The following is a 19104-nucleotide window of genomic DNA, read 5'->3' on the forward strand; positions in this document are numbered from 1 at the left end:
GCACCAGGTGGGGAATCCATTTTCCCAGGGCATGGCTCACCCTGTTTTGTCGTTAGCATGAACAAGCTCTCATACAGATGGGAGTTGGAGACCCTGCCAAGTGCAAAAATGGGTAGCACACTTAGGCTTCCACTGTCTGCTCTGGTGCTGCCTTTTCCATCTTTCTGTCTTGTTATGTTTCTACTTTTTTTCTCTTCTTGCCATGCTTCTGTTTCCCAAGCTTTTTGCTTGAGCTTCTTCCTTTCCCCATCTCTTTCTTTTCCCCCATCCCTTCCCCCTCCTGTCCCTGTACCAGAGATAAAATTCAAGGGCTGTTCTACCCCTTTATATTTTTTATTTTTAGACAAGGTGTTGCTAAGACAAGGTGTTGACCGGCTGGACTTGAACTCACAATCCTCCTGCCTCAGCCTCTGTCAATGCTAGGGTTACAGGTGTGCACCACCATGCTCAACTGACTGCTTCCTTTGCTTGCGTTCCACCATCTCTGTTCTCTATCCCACCACGTCCTTCAACTCTCCCTCTGTATTCTCTAGCCCAGCACACATCCTGCCATGCATTGCCCTTTATTCATCCAAATGTATCTCTTTTTCATTCCTGTCCCAGAAAAGATCTGAATATGTATATTTGCTACATGTTACTAATTAATGAAATCAATTTATAATTTTTACTAGGGGTATCCTAATCAGTTGTTCTAGTTCATCAAGAATATTAGTGTGCCTTCCTGTAAGTCCTGATTTCCTGAGAAGGATTTACTAAGTGCGAGAGGAACACTTGTCCCCCTGCTGCATGTGTCTCAAGGTCCCGGGCCTGGTGTGCCTGGCTGGCGTCCTCTGCAGGGTCTGTGCCCCCTGATGAGGGCAAATGTGTCTGGGAAGCTGGAAAGCCTCAGACACTTAGCGTCATGGTTTCTGAAGTTTGGAAGGATGCTACTGTAAAGAATTGTTCAGCATTCCTGTGAAAACTGAACAGTGGAAGATAATTCCTGCTTTTATGAAAACTGCAGTAGTCATTAATAGCAAGCCCCAAAGTGAGAAGGATGAGAAACATGGGCTGTTGGCTTCATTTTGTTTCCTTCTTTCCCTGGGACATCAGGGTGCAGTGTCTGACCATCCAGTTGTCCTCATTCCTTGGGAGACTCAGGTGCCCTTAGCTTCTGTATCTCTGCCTGAGAGTTGGACACAAGGGGCCAGTGGGTGCAGCCCACCCACACTTAAGGGACAGACAGGAAATGAGTCTTCTCTTCTGGATCTTGTTCTTGTGTAAGGACCTGTGCTCTGGAGCAGGTGGGTGGTGCCACTTGTGTCCCAGACATGTGCCTGGCTCAACATCCCTCCTGGTATGGCCAAGACACTCTGCTGCAGTTAGTATAACCTCACTAATGCTTTCGTTTCACTGAGGAGAACCAAGCCAGGTTGGAGCAACCTCAGATGGAGGTCAGATGTCACTGCTCCTCTCTCTCTCTCTCTCTCTCTCTCTCTCTCTCTCTGTCACACACACACACACACACATCTTGAGATAATGTCTTCCCATGTTGCCTACACTGATCTTGAACTCCACTGTGCCTGGTTTTGTCAGTGTCCATTACTTCACAGTCATACATTGCTTCTGTGTCACAGCCTTAGTGAGGCACAATTAATACATGCACCATAAAATTCAGCCTTTTATTTTTATTTTGAGACAGGGTCTCACTGAGTTGCCTAGGCTGACCTTGAACTTACAGACTTCCTGTCAGAAGACTGGGATTACAGACAAGCGCCGTAGTGCTGACTCAAAATTCACCCTTGTAGAGAGTGTACAGTGTACAGGATTTCCACAAATGACCAGAGCTGTGCAGCGGTCCCCACTCCTACCAGTTAGAGCTTCCTAGTTTGCACTTGGTCCCGTAGCCTACACTTGCAGACCAGAAACCTGTCTCACCATCTTTCTTCCAGGACTCTGAGTTCCTTTGTCCTCAACTGTCAACTCTCCTGTCTTCAGCAAAAGTACAAACAGGAAAACTTCTGTCCTGATAGCCCTTCCATCTGAAGAAGTACATTTCTTCCATGAATGGAAAAGTGGCTTGTGCCCTTGCCTCTACCCCTCTCGAGGCCTGGAGAGGTGCCCATCCACTCTTGCCCTTCTCATGTGGGGCAACAGGAGGTAGCCCTAAGAGCCTCAATTCCCTGGTCTGGCCCCATCTTGTGGTCCCAGCACTATAATCTTTGGCAAGTCACCTGTTAGCTCCCCAAGGCAGGTTTGTCCTTCCTCATGTCAGCTTATCCTTGAGTCTGTAGTTCTCCCTTCCATCACTTTCCTGGCCCCTGAGAGTGCTGCAGTAGCCCCTGCCTGTGCCCTGCCTGTTCCCTGCACTGCAGCCCCACTCCTGTGGTGGAACACGTATTCTTTTGTCTCCTCAGGTCTCCTGTCCTCCTTCTGCTACCCCTCCATTCCCTCTGTTGCTGGATTGTCCCCTCTGCCATCTGCCACTGATTGGGGCCTCTGTCTTATCTTCTCCACACACTCTGTCCAGGATCTTTTTTTTTTTCCTCTTTGTATTGGGCCTTTGCAATGAGTTATATCCTCCTTGTTATTGAGACAAGGTCTCACTATGTTGCCTAGGCCAGGCTCAAATCTCTGATTCTTCTGCCTCAGCCTCCTAGAGTACTAGTATTACAGGGGTGTATCATTGGCCCCAGGTAGAAGAAAGGTTTCCGTATCCCTAATCTCTGCCAATAAGACACATATTTTCTGTCCTCCCCCCAACCCCCAGTACCAAGGCTTAAACTCTGGACCTTGAGATCACCAGGCAGGCACTTACGCCACTGAGCTATCTCCTCAGCCCCAATTTTCTGTCCTATGAAACCTCACGATTTCTGTAATCTGTCAAGCCAGGGGCATGCCTGTATTTCTGTAATCTTCTGTCAAGCCTGTAATGCCAGCACTCAGAGGCTGTATTTTCAGTCATTTTGCCATGCTGTCTTTAGTATTTATTCAGTAGATAGTGAATTATGCAAGAATGATATTTTCTCTGCTTTGGATAGAAACACAGCAATTAGAAATAGTAATGTAATTGTTGGGCATGGTGGTGCACCCCAGGAATCACTGTGATCTCTAAGCTTATTTGTTTTTTCAGTTTAAGATAAATACTCTCGCTGTAAAAAAAAAAAAAAAAAACAAACAAAAAAAAAAAAAAAACTTCTAGGAAAAAAATCTTCACATTTTTTAGTCATACAAAGATTATCATGTTATCCAGATATGGTGGCACATGCCTGTAATCCTAGCACTCAGAGGCTGAGGCATGAGGATCAGTGTGATTGCGAGACCAGCCTGAGCTACAATGTGAGTTCAAGGCCAGCCTGAACTACATAGCAAGACCCTGTCTGAAAAGGTTGTGAGAGAGAGAGAGAGAGAGAGAGAGAGAGAGAGAGAAACAGACTGAAGTAGTTTAGTGGAGGGAGCCTCTTGAGTCTGCAGACATGCCTAATAAGTAGATTGACTGTGGCTGCTTAGATGCAAATTCTGTGGTAGATGGGCTGGGCAGCTCTGGATGGGAGCTCTCTGACTCTCTGGTTAAAGATGACACAAAGCAGATAACAGATGGAGTTCCTTATTCTCCTTCCCCAGGGTACCTTGAGGGATCTAAGGAGTCTAAGGGTACTTGAGTACTGTTTTCTATAAGTTGTTCATGTTGTTGTTTTTTTTCTTTTAAAAGCGAAGCCAGTGGTTGTCAATGCAACCCCAGTGCGGATGTCAGTCCCCTTCGTCCCAGCTCAGGCTGTCAAACAAGTGAGTATCCCATGACTTCTTTCTCAGTTTCTTCCAAGTGACAATTTACTCTTCCAGTTCAGAGTTGAGATTTAGGTGCAAGAGAGTGAAACTGAATTGGCCCGCTATAAAATTTTACTTTTGTATCCATTGAGCACAAAATTTCTTTTTTTTAGGTTGTTCCAAAACCAATCAATCCAGCATCACAGATTGTAACCAGCAGCCAACCCCAGCAGCGACTCATCATGCCTGCCACACCACTGCCCCAGATCCAGCCCAACCTCACTAGCCTGCCCCCTGGAACTGTCCTGGCCCCCGCCCCAGGGACAGGGAATGTGGGCTATGCAGTTCTTCCAGCACAGTATGTCACTCAGGTACGTCTTAGTGTTGCAGAAGTGAGATTGGGTCTAGAATGTGTAGGGACACCACATTATGAAACTGTTCAGAAGCACTGAACTGAGGATTAACATTTTTTTTTTAAATCTTGAAATGTTATCTGAAACACTAGAGTTTATTTCTGTATGTTTGCAGCATTTAGAAATATATGACACAAGTCAGATTTAAAAGGCAGTTTGAAACAGTATGAGGCTAGTGAGCAGGACTGGAGATGGAGGACTTGCAGTGTGCATAGAGACTGTACCTTTGCCAAGCTCTTCCACACACACAGGGATCACTGCTTTGTATCTGGAAAGTAAACAATGGGAGGTGTCTCCAAGTGACTGGCCATAGGGGTTGAGCTGCTGTCATGGAACTGTCCTTGCTAGAACTGAATCACGCATCAGCTGGTTGGTCAGGCGTGGGGTGCCACAGGAAGCAGGTGGAGGGTTTCTTTGTCATGCAAGGATCAAAGTGTTCTAAAGTATTGAAGCTGTTGGCTCCCATTGTCAGAGAGAAATAGAACCAGTACGTGTACTTCAGGAAAATGTATGCAGGCTTGCATTCAGGTTCATTTTATTTTGCTTTGCTTTGTTTTGTTTTGCTTTATTGGCACTGGGGATCAAACCCAGGGGCTATACCATTGAGTTACATATCCAGCTCCTTTTATATTTTGAGACAGTATCTCATTAAGCTGCCCAGACAGGAACTGAACTTGTGATCCTCCTGATTCAGCCTCCCAAAACGTTAGGATTACTGGCATATGCCACTATACCCAACAAATGTTCTTTCAAGTCCCCATCTCCACCCTCACCTGCCCTTGTGGTCCTGGGAGTTGTACTGTGGCCTCTGTATGAATGTACAGCCCCAGACTTTTTTGTTCATTGGTTCCTTTGTTGTTTTTGAGACAATCTTGCTAATTTGCCTGGATTGAGCTCAAACTTGTGATTCTTCTATTGTAGCCTCCCAGGCTGCTGGGGCCACCACAGCCAGTCAGTATTCTTTACGTAGCCTTTTCTATGTGCTGGGAGTGCAACTGAGCTGGTCTAGAATATTCACCTAGCACGTGCAAGCTCCTGCTTACCCCCAGCACCACAAGGAAGGGAGGTTGGAGTGGGGGAGGGAGGGAGGAAGAGAATGGAAGAAAGAAAAACCCTATAAACTGCAAGTTCAGTGATGCATGTAACTTCATTATTTATGATTTGTAATGTGATTAATAATCAATATAGGATGTGTTTTATTTGCAAGTAAAACACATTTTCCAACCAAAAAAGGTTATTTCAATACTTTTAAGGTACCCATCTAGAATTTCCAATAAATCTTTTTTTAAATTTTTGATACTTCTAACATACTCCTATGAAATAATTTTTTTATATTTATAGTATTTTGTATTAGTATGCTAAAATGTTTTTGTTATTTTACTTCTAGTATTAAAAAGAGCTCTGTGAAGCTAAGCATGGTGTGGTGCATACCTGTAATTTCAGCACTGAGCAGGCTGAAGCAGGAGGTGCTATCTTGAGTTAGAGGCCAGTCTGAGCTATGTAGTTGCAGGAGTAGGTGTTGTAGTAAAATTAAATAGTTGCAGGAAGTAGGTGTTTGTAGGAATTTTTCATTATATCATTTTCTACTTTGGTAGATGAATTTGTGCTTCTCATTGTCATTGCACCTGAAAGTATTGTCCGTTTTTCAGATTTGATCTTAACTTGCCTTCTTTAAACACAGCTACAACAGTCTTCATACGTGTCCATAGCTAGCAACTCTACCTTCACTGGGACATCCGGGATCCAGACCCAGGCAAGGCTTCCGTTCAATGGGTAAGTGCTTGAGATCCTGTGTATGAGGTTGTCAAATTGACCGAGTGCAACATTAAGTATGTTTATTCTAAAACACATCATATTTGAATTTTTCCCCATAAAACCGTATGAACAGTCCAAAAGTACATTTTATTTGAAATACTTCCAACAGACAAGTTACTGAGACAAAGAACTCCCAGATACCCTTTACTTGGATTTGCCAACTTTGCCACATTTATTCTCTCTCTAATTCTGAGTGTTTCCAATTTGTGTTCCTGTTGGTTCATGTCTTGGTTCTGCTTCTGTGTCTGACTGAAAACAGTGCCAGGGAACCTGTCCCTGTTTGAAACCTGGTTCTCCCATCCCCTTCTCCGTACTGTCTTGTGTAGTTGCACCCCAAAATTTTGAGCTGTTTCCACCTTTTGTCTTCTCAGAAGGAGAATGTATTTGAGGAGAATTCTGCATGGCTATTGATAACTTTAAAATACTTATTTACATGGAACAACATAGCAGACTTTTATTAGAGATTGATACATTTGTTCAAGCTTTGTTTCAGAAGAATATTATAGGTTAGGAACTGTTATGTGTATAAATAGTTATGTTTAATGCATTAAAATATTTATTTTTTGTGTTTGTATAGGATAATCCCATCGGAGTCGGCCAGTCGGCCCAGAAAGCCATGTAATTGTACAAAATCTCTGTGTTTGAAATTGTAAGTGTGTTTTCTAATTTCTTCATATAACTAGAGATGCTCTTAATAAATAGAGCTAATTTAAATTCTTAATAGACCAATTTCATAAGTCTAAGTAATTTAAATAAACATATAGTGACATATATGTACCTATACAACAGTGTAGAAGCATGTTTTCAGGGGTGAGAGGAAATGATCTGGACATCTTCATGATGCCCGAGCCATCGGCTAGGGACATGCAACACGAGGCAGGCACAGTTCGTGTCCTTAGTGACAAGCACTCACAGTTCTCGGGTTTGGACTGCAGTGCTCAGCTAGAAGATGAGCTACTTCGAGGGCAGGACTGCATTGGAGAGGCTCAGAAGTGGTAGCAGCGCTGCTCTAGCTTCTAGCTTCTTAAGGGGTGGGCTTTTTTTTTTTTTCTGTTTTAGAATTTTGAAATAACTCCCATGAGGGCACATAAAATCCTATCCCTCTACTGCTGACAGTTGTTTTTATGTAAAATAAGTTTCTAGGCCCAAATTCTAGGAATTGGTGACTTAAATGTTGAGCCAGACAGTCTGTTTCGTTAGTTCAGCTACTCGGTGGTGCTGGGTACATTTGTTTCTGAGATGTTTTACCACATGTGTTATGTAAGTGCATATATAAGTGGGTAATTACTGGCTTTATTTCGTGGTCATTTTTAATCTTAGACTGATTTATTACCTTCCAGATATTGTGATTGCTTTGCAAATGGTGAATTTTGCAACAACTGCAATTGCACTAATTGTTATAACAATTTGGAACATGAAAATGAAAGGCAAAAAGCAATAAAGGTGATTATTTTTATTTATATGACAAAAATCTAGCTTCTCTTGGTTTTACTTTTAAAAGCCCAGTTGTCTTATAAATGAAAGTCTAATGACCTGTGCAGTGTGTATGCATAACTTGCTGTGACTTTGGTCTGTTTGGCAGGCCTGCCTAGACAGAAATCCAGAAGCCTTCAAGCCGAAGATTGGGAAGGGCAAGGAGGGAGAGTCAGACCGGCGGCACAGCAAGGGCTGCAACTGCAAGCGCTCAGGATGTCTCAAGAACTACTGCGAGTGCTACGAGGTGAGCCACAGCAGGGAACATCTCCTGACTGCCTTCAGAAAACCCACTGCACAGGGTTACATACCAGGTGGGAGTCATGCAGCTGCTTTCAGGGCCCCGGAGGAAGCAGGGCGCCAGGGCAGCGAGCCTGGTGCTGGTACAGCTAGTTTCACTGCTGGCTTGCCATGTCATGACTGAAGGTGTGCACACCACACACAATACCTGCATGTAAGAGTTTCAGTAAAAGTAACAGTTGGACTGGGGATATAGCTCAGCAGCAGAAGTGCCTGCCTGGTAAGTACAAAGTCCTAAGTTCAAGTTCAGTTTCCAGTACCAAAAAAAAAAAGCACACACACATAGTGGTTGGCAAACAATATTGCTACATGCTGCTCTCCACTGGCTTTTCTGAAATACATGCAGCAACAGCCTGCACTCCCGAGGCAGCCTGGAGACAAGGGGATGTCCTGACCCAAACACTAGCAGCTTGCTCTTGAAGAGCAGCACTCTGTGGACAGGAAATTCTCTTACAGAATTTGCCTCATGAGCATCGCAGCTGGACAGGAGGATGTGGAATATTGCTGGGTGAATTCCTAGTCTCTGTGAAGCAACCACATTCATTCTTGCTGTGTCAATGTCACACACAGGCTTTTTATTTCAGGGCCAACCAACTTGCCCTGGAGGAAGTAGTTGCCCCCTCACTTCAGACAAAACACAGCCTTGTGTTTTTATCATTAAAGCATGTACCAGTCTGGCTGCCCATCTTTGGCTTCCCAGCACCAGGGAAGCCTCACCAGCTGGCCTCCTCACCCAGCTTTTCATCCTCTCAGAGGTCATTCTCAGTGGAGGCCCTCTTTCAGCTCTGGCAGGAGGCATAGCCAGCTCTTGGTACAATAAGGTCACCTGTGATCACCTGTCCCTCAGTCAGGTGTGTCCTGAAGTCCGATGCTCATACAGATGTGTTATAAAAAGATGATGTCTAACATCCTGCCCGAATTTACCAAATAAAAGATAAAGCAGGACAGTACAGAGGCATCCTGTTCTACTGTTAAAAGTAACATCTCTGAGTCCAACTGGATTTTTATTCATTCCTGGAATATTTTTGACTATTTCTTCTATTTGAATACTTGATCAAAATAAGCTTGTGCTTAAACCACATCATACAAAATCTGTCATGAATTTGTAAACGTTAACAAGCAATTTGGGTTTGGGGGTGGGAAAGCTGTCAAACCAAGTCCCTAATGAGCTAAAAGGTATAAATTGCTATAAACCTGAGTGATAAAAGCCAAGCCCTTTTATGTATAGTTCATATAAACTGGGCCTATGAAACCTCAGGCATACCTGAATTAATCACTTCATGGACTGGTTAACATGTGGATAAATAACATTATGGATAAATAGACATAGAAAAGGTCATAGAACAGATCTTTTCTGTAATCAATGCCTAACAACTATATTGTCATTCCAAACGTTACATAACAGAAAAGCATGGGACATACTAAACTGTAAACAGCAGTGGCCATTTGGATCACCATGCATTTGCCATGTTGTCTGTCACATATCCTGTTACCTCGACTTTATGGAGCTGGCTTCTCAGTTGGGTTCGTTTGCTTATGAGCAGTACATTTATGACTCTTTCTCATGCTTGCAGCTTAGTGGGTGAATGAGGACTTCCCACCTTACTTAAATAGCTGTGTCTTGGACTCCCTGAGAAAATGAATCAGTGGAACAGACTGGGTGCCCTGTTGTTGCCATTTCTATCCCTGAGCTCCTTGTTAGTATTCATTAGTGTCTTTTCTGTGTTGCCTAAAATACAGTCCAGGGCTGGGGATGGAGATCAGTAGAAAAGCATCTGGCCTAGTATGTACAAGGCCCTGGGCTTGATTCCCAGCACCACAAAAACAAAGAACAATCCAAATTGCCACCATGTCAAGGCCAGAGATTTTTCTCTCTGTATCTTCAGAGGCTTAGTAAATGTCACTTGGTTGGATTCTCACACAGGCTGACAGTAACCCAATTAATTCAGATGTACATCCATTAATCTTCTGATATAAATGAAGTTCATCTTTGCATTGCAAAAAAGAAGCAGGATAGCTGGGTGTGGTAGTGGTGTATGTGTGTAATCCCAGCACAGAGGGCTTGAGCAAGAAGATCACTTTGGTGAGACAGACAGCTGGGTGTGGTGGTGCTCACCTGTAATTCCAGCACTCTTGGAGGCTGAGGTAGGAGGATCATTGTGAATTTGAGACCAGCTTGGGCTACTAAGTGAGAGCTCAAGGCCAGCGTGTACTACACAGCAACAACCTATCAAATACACACACACACACACACACACACACACACACACACACACACACAAATAGGGCAAGAGATAGAGCCCAGTGATAGAGTACCTGGAATTCTTCCCCAGTACTCTCCTACACACCAACACAAATATAAACTGAGCCTATGAGAACACAAAGGAGCAGAGAAATTTATTCATAATAGGGTCAGTTTATCCTGCTAGGTGCTATAGAGACAAGACAATAATTTTATTTAAACTTACTTGAGATTGGGGAGATAGCTCAGTAGAATAAGCATTTGCCAAGCAAGTTCAAGGTCCTCAGTTTAATCCCCAGTACCTCAAAATAAACAAACAAACAAACTTACGCGGGAAGAATTCTGTAAGAGCCAGGGAAATGTAAAGAACAATGCTGACTTCAGTGAGACTGGCAAATACTAGAGTTATATTGGGGCCGGGGAGATGGCTCAGTGGAATAAGCGCTTCCCTGCCAAGCGCAAGGGCCCGAGTTCAATTCCCAGTTCCGCAAAAAAAAAGAATTATATACATTGTTATAAGGAACATAGGAAAGTCTTAGTTTATACGTTGGTGATCAAATGTAAAGTATTACAGCCAAAAAAAAAAAAGTCTGACCACAACCCTCAAAATTAAAAGACATATACCCTTTAACCATTGAACCTATTCTAAAAATCTAGCTCAGAAAAATAACACCATCATTTTTACCTCCTCTAAAATCTTTTCATGTATTTTTTGTGTTGTCTAGGAAGTAGAATATCCATCAGTGGAAAAATGAATGCCACCAAAATGTGGTACATTGTATACACCAGGAATCCCACCCAGCCATTAAACAGAATGCATACCAGCCCCACAGGTGAAAGGGAGGAGCCCATGAATTCTCAGTATGTGCAGAAAGCAGGATGTGGAAAGGCAGACACATGATTGTGTAAAACAAACTAAAACTCAAAGCGAGACTCCTGTAGTTAGTTGTTATCTGGACATAAGACCTGTGTCTCATGTGAATTTATTTTCTTACGTGGCAGGATATACTGGTTCCTGGGCCCAGAAGGGCTTAGAGATCTGGAGCTGGAAGGCAAGACAGTGAGAGAAGAGTGTAGTTAGCACAGCATGTTGGTCAGGCACGGAGGCACACACCTGCACTCCCAGCTGCTGTGGCTCTGATTTCCAGGTTTGAGGCTAGCCTACACAATTTAGGGAGGCCTTGTCCCTCAAATAATAGGTCTAATAATGTAGCTCAGTGGTAAAACATTCCTGGTTTTGATTTCTGCATTCACCAGAAACAGAAACCCAGTGGTTGACAGCCTATACACTTGGTTGACAGCCAGTGCAGCCGTGTCAGTGATGGTGAGCCTGTGGCATGCAGGCTGTTACTGAGCACTCTAAAAAGACTTGTCATCACTACTCTAGTATGGGTGAAATCCCTTTCATGTGAAACTGTCTTCACTGGCATGTGAATGGCAAGCTGAAGTAGCTGGGCTCTGAAGTACCTTAGTGTGTCATTCATGCTTCTTATGGAGAAGCTGTGTAATTCACAGTGAGGGCGAGTCCATACTCACAGTGGGCAGAATTGGCAGGAATGGACCTGCACAGTGTTCGGCCTCTCCTGTCTGCTGTACATGTGGAGTTAGCCTAGTTACACCAATTGGTCATGTAATGTCTGTTGATTTGATTGTGGCATCTGCTTATAGGCTTTGATTGGAAACTTTTTCTTTTTGTAAATCTTTTAGGCAAAAATAATGTGTTCCTCAATCTGCAAGTGTATTGGCTGTAAGAATTTTGAAGAAAGCCCAGAAAGAAAGACTCTGATGCACTTGGCTGACGCGGCTGAAGTCAGGGTGCAGCAGCAGACGGCAGCCAAGACCAAGCTATCCTCTCAGATTTCTGACCTGCTCACAAGGCCTGCACCAGCCTTGAGTAGCGGGGGAGGGAAGTAAGTCTGCAGCTTCTAAAATTCTTGCTGTGTTTCTCAGATGCTTGTTTTTTTGGTAAGGTTTCTTTTGGGAGATGTAAAGTCAAGTTCATACTTTTGAGTTCTACAAATCTGAATTTTGTACTTCTTTTCATCTTTAGTTTATTTTTTAAATTTCATTTATTTATTTAATTTATTTATTTTGTATTTTAGGGAAGGGTCTACAGGGTCTTACTACTAGATCAGACTCCTAGTGATCCACCTGTTTACAGCCTCCCAAGAGCTGGGATTACAGGCGCACGCCACCAGCCCAGTCTCAGTTGCCATCTCAACGTGCCCTGGGGGCAGGGCTGGCACAGCAGGCCCAAGGATAGAGCCCCCAGCCCCTATGGCTGCTTGCAGGTGCTTTAATCCACTGAGCTATTTTTTAGTTGCTTTTAAAGGAGATTAAGGATAAAAGGAAAAATCACTGCTAGATACATTCTGTAATTCTAAAATGCAAAGTGACACTTCAGTTTGCTATGCTTAATTTAATTAGATTTCCCTCTATTAAGATGCATTACCAGCCTGGGAGATAACTCAGAGGCATAAGTGCCTGCCTGGCATGTGCAAGGACTGGAGTTCAATCCCCAGTACCTCAGGCCAGGCCATCCCTGAACCCCAGGTGGTGGCATAAGCCTATAATTCTAGGGCTGGGGAGGCTGCGACAGGATCCCTATGAGTCTGAGCTGCATAGTAACACTGTGTATCCAATAAATAAATATACAAAAAAAAATTTTTTTTAAGATGCAGTATGGGGCCGGTGAGATAGCTTTGTGGGCTAAGTGGCTGCTTAGGTAAGCACAGTGACTGAGGTTTGATCCCTGGTACCACATGCCTTGCCAGCCCCACCCCTGGGCATGCTAAACTGGCCACCCAGAGCAGACCTAGTGGCACTGTAATCCCAGCGCAGGGGAAGCTGAAAACAGGACAGTCACTACAAGTCCAAGTTGCACAGTGAGACCCTGTATCGAATATGTTAAAAAAAAAAAAAAAGAAAAAAAGATGCAGTACCTATAGAATTTGAGAAACTCCTATAAAAACCAAAATTTTTATGCCTTTTTGGCAAACACAGTTATTTTTGCATTTTCTTACCTTTTCTTCTATGGTCCTGGAGCACTTTTCCCATCCTTGGGGACACCCCTCGTATTATAATGTTGTAGTCTTTTATTGTTATTAGAGATTAATTTGAGAAATTAAGTGGAATAAACCCTGTAAATGGTATTCCTAAATTGAATTGAGATCTAGTGCTTATAAAAAATAAAGATCTTAGCCAATGTAGCACATTCCTGTAATCTCACCACTCAAGGAGGCGGAGGCAGGAGGATCACAAAATAGAGCCCAGCCTATTTAGAGACTTGGCGAGACCCTGTCTCAAAATGAAAAAAATAAAGAGGCTGGAGATGTAGCTCAGTGTGGCAGCTCTTGGGTTAATCCTTAGTACCATTTAGAAAATAAAAGCCTTTCTTTCTGTATAAAATAATTCAGCTATTCTAATGAACTCTTACAACTGGACTACATAGACATTTCCTGATGGAAGTAAATGGAAATGTACAGACAGGTTAATAAGGGTTAGGATGCAAACCCTTGCTGGCCTTTTAATAATCTTTTAGATGATTCTGATCTTTATTGGAAATTAAAGGTATTACTAGGGTAAAACACATAACATTTTTCTACTTGGAAAATTTTCTTGGGCTGGCGAGATAGCTCAGTGGTCTAAAGCACCTGTGTAGGCAAGCTTAGGCAGGCACAGGGGACCATTGTTTGATTCCTGGCACCACCTGCCCCGCCAGTCCCACCCCCAGGGCAGGCTGAGTGGGCCAAAAAAAAGAAAAAGAAAATCCTCATGATACAAAGTGAAAACATGAAGTTATACAATAAAAACTTTTAAAATATCCAGTATACAGTTATATCAACATGTTAATAAACTTTTGCTTAATTGTTTAAAATTTGGAAGTATGTGGCTTTCTTGATTGATTATTGATTTGACTGATTAGTTTGTGTTTTTCAAGACAGGGTCTCACTATGTAGACCAGGTTGGCTTCGAATTCATGATCCCCCTGCTTTACCTTCCTCAGTGCTGAGATTACAGATGGGCACCACCACATGTACCAATGGTAAACCCAGTATAACCAGAGCTCTTTTTTTTTTTTCCCCCCCTTCGGAGGATCTCGCTGTGTGGTCTAGGCTGGCTTCAAACTTGCTGTGGTCCTCCTGCCTCACCCTCCTGAACACTGGGATTATAAGTATGCACACCACCCCTGGCCCCCAGAGCTCTTCAGTGTATTTGTGTTGCTCAGGGTTTAGGTGCTGCAGACTGTGGTGAGGTTCTCAGTACTGTTGTCACTCAGACATCACCATCTTCTCTCTTTCTTTCAAACGTCATTTCAGGTTGCCATTCACCTTTGTCACCAAGGAAGTAGCAGAAGCCACATGTAACTGCCTGCTTGCCCAGGCAGAGCAAGCGGACAAGAAGGGGAAGTCAAAGGCTGCAGCAGAGCGGATGATACTGGAGGAGTTTGGACGTTGTCTGATGAGTGTCATCAACTCTGCAGGAAAAGCACGAAGTGACCCATGCGCCATGAACTGCTGAGCTGTGCATAGAAAGTGGACAGAGCTGTGCAGACAGTGCAAGCTGTGGAGACAGCTGACCTTCTGGATGATAAGTTAACAATTACTGTATTTACTCAGTCCTTGTTTTAAGAGACCTGAAATTATAATACTGAAAGAGAAGACATTATAAATGAGGAAATTCATACATTTTAAATCTTAGTTAATTCTGCTTACACCCCTTCTAAATTGAAGTTTTCTTTTTAATTTTTATTGTATTATATAGATTTTTTATTTTGATTTGGTTTAAGAATTAGATGTTCTTTCTGATTCTATCAAGAAAAAATATTTTATAAATTATGGAATTTATAATGTGTGGTGTTGTATGGCTTTGTTCAGTCAAAAAAGTCAAAGCAGCATTGGTCCTGTGTAGCCATTCTAGAATGTATACCAGTAGAAGGGCTATATAAATTCTTATGGAATATATTCAAATGGCACTTGTGTTTTAAAAAGCACTCTTTTTAAGAAAAACCAGCTTTTTAGGCTGGAGTCTGGACTATCAAAAGAGGAAGCAATTTCCAGGCACAATTTTAAAATAAAAGTTATTTTACACACACACAAATGAAGGGACACTAGGTAATTTTTAGGTGTACAGTGTGTTTCTATAATGAGCAGTGGCTAGGAGTGCTGGGGAGTCACCATGTTCTTTCAGGAGGTGGTATGCAGTGGAAATAAGTTGTCAAAGTGCTTATTGGCTACTAGCAAGGTGAGAGGTATGTGAATGTGAGTAAGAATTTTGTAGAGAGATTATAGAACGTCATGTAATCAAGTATAAAATTTAGCTTGGGTGGAGAAATAAGGACTATTGAAGCTGAAAGAGATAAATTTAAGGAAGGACTTTTCTCTGTATAGCTCTCTTTGTAAACTTACGATCTAAGAACTTTCAGACCAATAATTGACTTTTACTTGGTTTACTGAAATAAGTCTCAGTATCAGTAGCAAAGCTTTCAAAATTGTAATAGAATTTCTTTTTATAAGGGAAGCTTATGATGACATTGTTTTTAGCCACTGATCTGGTCAGCTAGAAGGTATGTGTGCTTTCATGTAATTGGGTAAAATTGGCTAATCATTCTCAGTAATTAAGCTGTCAGTTTAAGGAGCCTATGGGAGTAGGACTCTTGATTTTAGATAATTAAACCATGTTGGAATTCAGAAATTTTGTTAGGTACCTTAATCCTCAGTAATTATCAGTATATATGATTATTCTATCTCCTACAAGGACTTTATAGTTGTATGTATTAAGTGTGTATATATGTTCACATGAACATGCAAGATATAGGAAATAAAAATTAAGTAGTCCAAAAGAGGATTCCGTTATTCATTAAAGTATCCTCCTTTTGAATCTGGGTTTATAAAAGTATAGTGCAGTAACTAAATGTAGATAGTGCAGGCATTCTTAGCACCTCAATCTACTAGGCCTAATTAAAACTTGTATAAATGTAAATTAGTGTAAGAGGATAAAATAATATCTAATCAAGTTATTTTTCAAAACATTGCAATAAGTTTTTGGTCTAAACCTAAACTTTGTTCATTTTGTATATAGTCTGTGTTAATTCTAATTGCACCATTGTGATGTGTATTTATATACAGTGTGCAGAAAATGTGAAATTTTGATTACAATTGTAGATTATGTATGATGGCATTGCTTAAGAATGTTTCGCTTGTAAAAATTTGATTTTCAAGAGGCTATCTAAAGTATTAAGCCCTCTTCTTGCTGTGCAGTGCTTACTAAACAACTTTTTGTATTTAGGCATTTGCATTGAATTTGCTGAACCAGATTAATAGCCACACTCATGCAACCATTTTAAAAGACTATTTGGGGAGTGTTGGATATATAACTTTTTAGCTCTATTTACATCCCAAGATAGAATGATTAAATTTATATTTACTAGAGCTATTCAAAGAATACTCTTTTCTATATTGTAAAAACCAGGACCGGAAAGTAAATCATACAGAAAATAAACATTTATACTATTGTGTAAAAAAAGTTTTGCATTTTTTCTTTAGTTTAATAATACCAGTTTTAACCATTCAACCTACAAAAAACTTTGCAAATTATCTGACTTTCAAGTAAGTTTGAGGTTACTCTGAAACCATACAACTCAAAAGAGAATTTTGTTATAATTACCATAAATTGGTGTGTTTTTTTTTTTAGTTTAGGGCTTTTGTTTGTTTTTGTTTTTTTCTCTTTTTGAGACAGGATCTTGCTATGCAAGTCTGGCTGGCCTTGAACTCATGGTGATCCTCCTGCCTCAGCCGGGGAGTAGTGGAATTACAGGCATGCCCCACCACACCCAGTAACACAAATTACTTTGAAATGAAAAAACGTCTTTCTTATTCACTGTCTTCTGAGAGTGGAAACCATACCTACTCCTCCTTATGATACACATCTTTCTCTGTTTCCTGGGAAAGAAGAACTGAATCTGAATGCATTGTCCACAACCCAAACAGCAATGAAAGGACCAGTGAGGTACACAGTGTTAGTTCCCCCATTGGTATTTAATAATTGATATTTTCTTAATCTTAAGTAAAATGTGAATAAAAATGCCTTTAGAAAGGTTTCTATTTTTATTGCACTGAGCACTAGTAAGGGGGCCACCAGGATAGCTCAGTGGTCTAAAGTGCCTGCTTAGGCAAGCTTAGGCAGCCTAGCGAATGCAGTTCCATCCCCAGCACCACGTGCTGCACCAGCCCTGCTCCCAGGGTGGGCTGATCTGGCCACAAAAAAATAAATAAAATAAAAATAAAACAAGTACAATTTAAAAAACAAAACAAAACAAAATTAAACCACTAGTAAGGAAATGAGCTTGTGGGATGGCCAGATAGCTCAGTGAATTAAAGTGCCTGCTTACGCCAACTCCCCCAACGCTGGCCCGCCGCCCAGGGTGCACTGAGACTAGACATGGTGGTGCGCCCTATAATCCCGTGCTTGGGAGGCTGAAAACAGGAGGATCACTACCATTCCTATTTGTGTAGTGAGACCCTGTAGACCCTGTACTAAATACATTTTTTTAAAAAAGAAATGAGCTTATAGTTGAAGGCTCAAACAAGGACCTTGCCCCTGCCTCTGGTCTTACCGTACCCCTTAACCAATTTAGTGGGAATTGAGGGGAAAACCACTCCAAGCCAAGGGGAGCAGATCAGCTAACATCTTTACTAATGGGGTTTTTCTCTATTTCTATTTCTAAGGCTTTTTTCCCCTATGTATACTGTATCATTGCTAGGCCAAATGCTAACTGTACTTTTGTTGTTGTTGTTTAATGTATTTAGTATAGGGTCTCAGTACACAGATTGGACTCTGTAGCAATCCTCCTGTTTTCAGCCTCCCAAGCTCTGGAATTACAGGTGTGCGTTACCACGCCCAGACTCAGTTGCCATCTCAGCGTGCCACAGGTGCAGGGCCAGCATAGCCTGCTGGGGATCGAACCCCAGTCCCTGCATCTGCCTAAGCAGGCACTTTAATCTGCTGAGCTATCTGGTCAGCCCTTGCTAACTATACTTGTGATGTGCTTCCCTTCATGATACAGACTGGTGCCAAGACCTATAAATGCCAGAAAGCATGTCTCGCTGAGTTATACCCTCAGCTAGATGACTAGTGACTTTTTAAAAATTAAATCCTCTTCAATCCCTATTTCCACAAAAAAAAAAAAAAAAAAAATCCTTCTCAATAGTAAACTTGGGGCAGCATTTAAGACATTCTTAGTTTCTACTCAAAAGCAGTTAAGAAAAGTGTATGCAAGGTATTGTGTAAGTTCACAGGGACTTTCTGTTCGCAAATGAAATCTGGCAGTATATTAAAAGAACATGTCACGCTAAGAAAAGACCATTAAGGCCACAGTCATTTGTATATAATGTGATTGCCTATATAGGAAAGCCAGAGATGGGGCTGGGGGTTTGGCTCAGCGGTAAAATGCTTGCCTAGCAAGCTGGAAGCCCTGGGTTCAGTCCTTGGCACCAAAAACAAAAAATAAACCTCCCCTAAAAAACAATTTAACCAAAAAAATACAGTAAAATCAAAAAAGACCAAAAACAAGGCAGCTGCCAGAGGTTTTTTGTTTGTTTTTATTTTTGTTTTGAGGTAGAGGCTTGCTATGTAGTTCAGCCTGGCCTTGAACTTACTATGTAGCCCAGGCTGACTTCAAACAGCCTCAGGACGCAACCTGCCCAGCTGGCTCCAGTGTTCACTTTTCATCTAGTTTCTAATTTTTCACGCTTTCGTTCTCATCTCTACCAATTCCCTTTCAGCAGATTCTTTGTTAGTGCAACTACTTGAAGGAGGTTCTGTTTTATGACCTGTGAAGAAAGCTGGTGTTGTTTTTGTTTGTAAGGCAGGTGTTTTCTCAGTCTTTTAAGAACTTCCTAATTTCGGGTTATTCTCTGTTCTAGCCTGGGTTTTCTCAGCTCGCTTGCTGGAAACCAGCTTGTCCCCGTAGCTGCTGACCCTGCAGGAACAGGAGAGCCACACAGGAACCTGCCCAGGCTTGGGCAGTGTCCAGGAACAGAGGCCCAAAAGAGGACAGGCTGGGGTGAGAAATAGCCAGCCTACCTGGAGCTGGCTTCCTAAGGAATTTTCATC

The 19104-nt window shown here is 42.0% G+C and overlaps 1 protein-coding gene across 5 annotated transcripts in view; it reads left to right on the forward strand.

The window, feature by feature from the left end:
- Positions 1–15660, forward strand: part of Lin54 (lin-54 DREAM MuvB core complex component) — an 83936-nt gene extending 68276 nt beyond the window's left edge. For all 5 annotated transcript variants that reach the window (XM_004629182.3, XM_023713030.1, XM_023713029.1 and 2 more), the window contains exons 6-13: positions 3692–3765; positions 3921–4118; positions 5842–5933; positions 6553–6624; positions 7316–7418; positions 7558–7695; positions 11698–11900; positions 14310–15660. In XM_004629182.3, the coding sequence (XP_004629239.1) occupies positions 3692–3765; positions 3921–4118; positions 5842–5933; positions 6553–6624; positions 7316–7418; positions 7558–7695; positions 11698–11900; positions 14310–14511 (1082 nt within the window). In that variant the 3' untranslated portion in view covers positions 14512–15660. The remainder of the gene's footprint in view (positions 1–3691; positions 3766–3920; positions 4119–5841; positions 5934–6552; positions 6625–7315; positions 7419–7557; positions 7696–11697; positions 11901–14309) is intronic.
- The last annotated feature ends 3444 nt before the right edge of the window (positions 15661–19104 follow it).

Source organism: Octodon degus, unplaced genomic scaffold, assembly GCF_000260255.1.
Source record: "Octodon degus isolate 3935 unplaced genomic scaffold, OctDeg1.0 scaffold00028, whole genome shotgun sequence".
NCBI lineage: Eukaryota > Metazoa > Chordata > Mammalia > Rodentia > Octodontidae > Octodon > Octodon degus.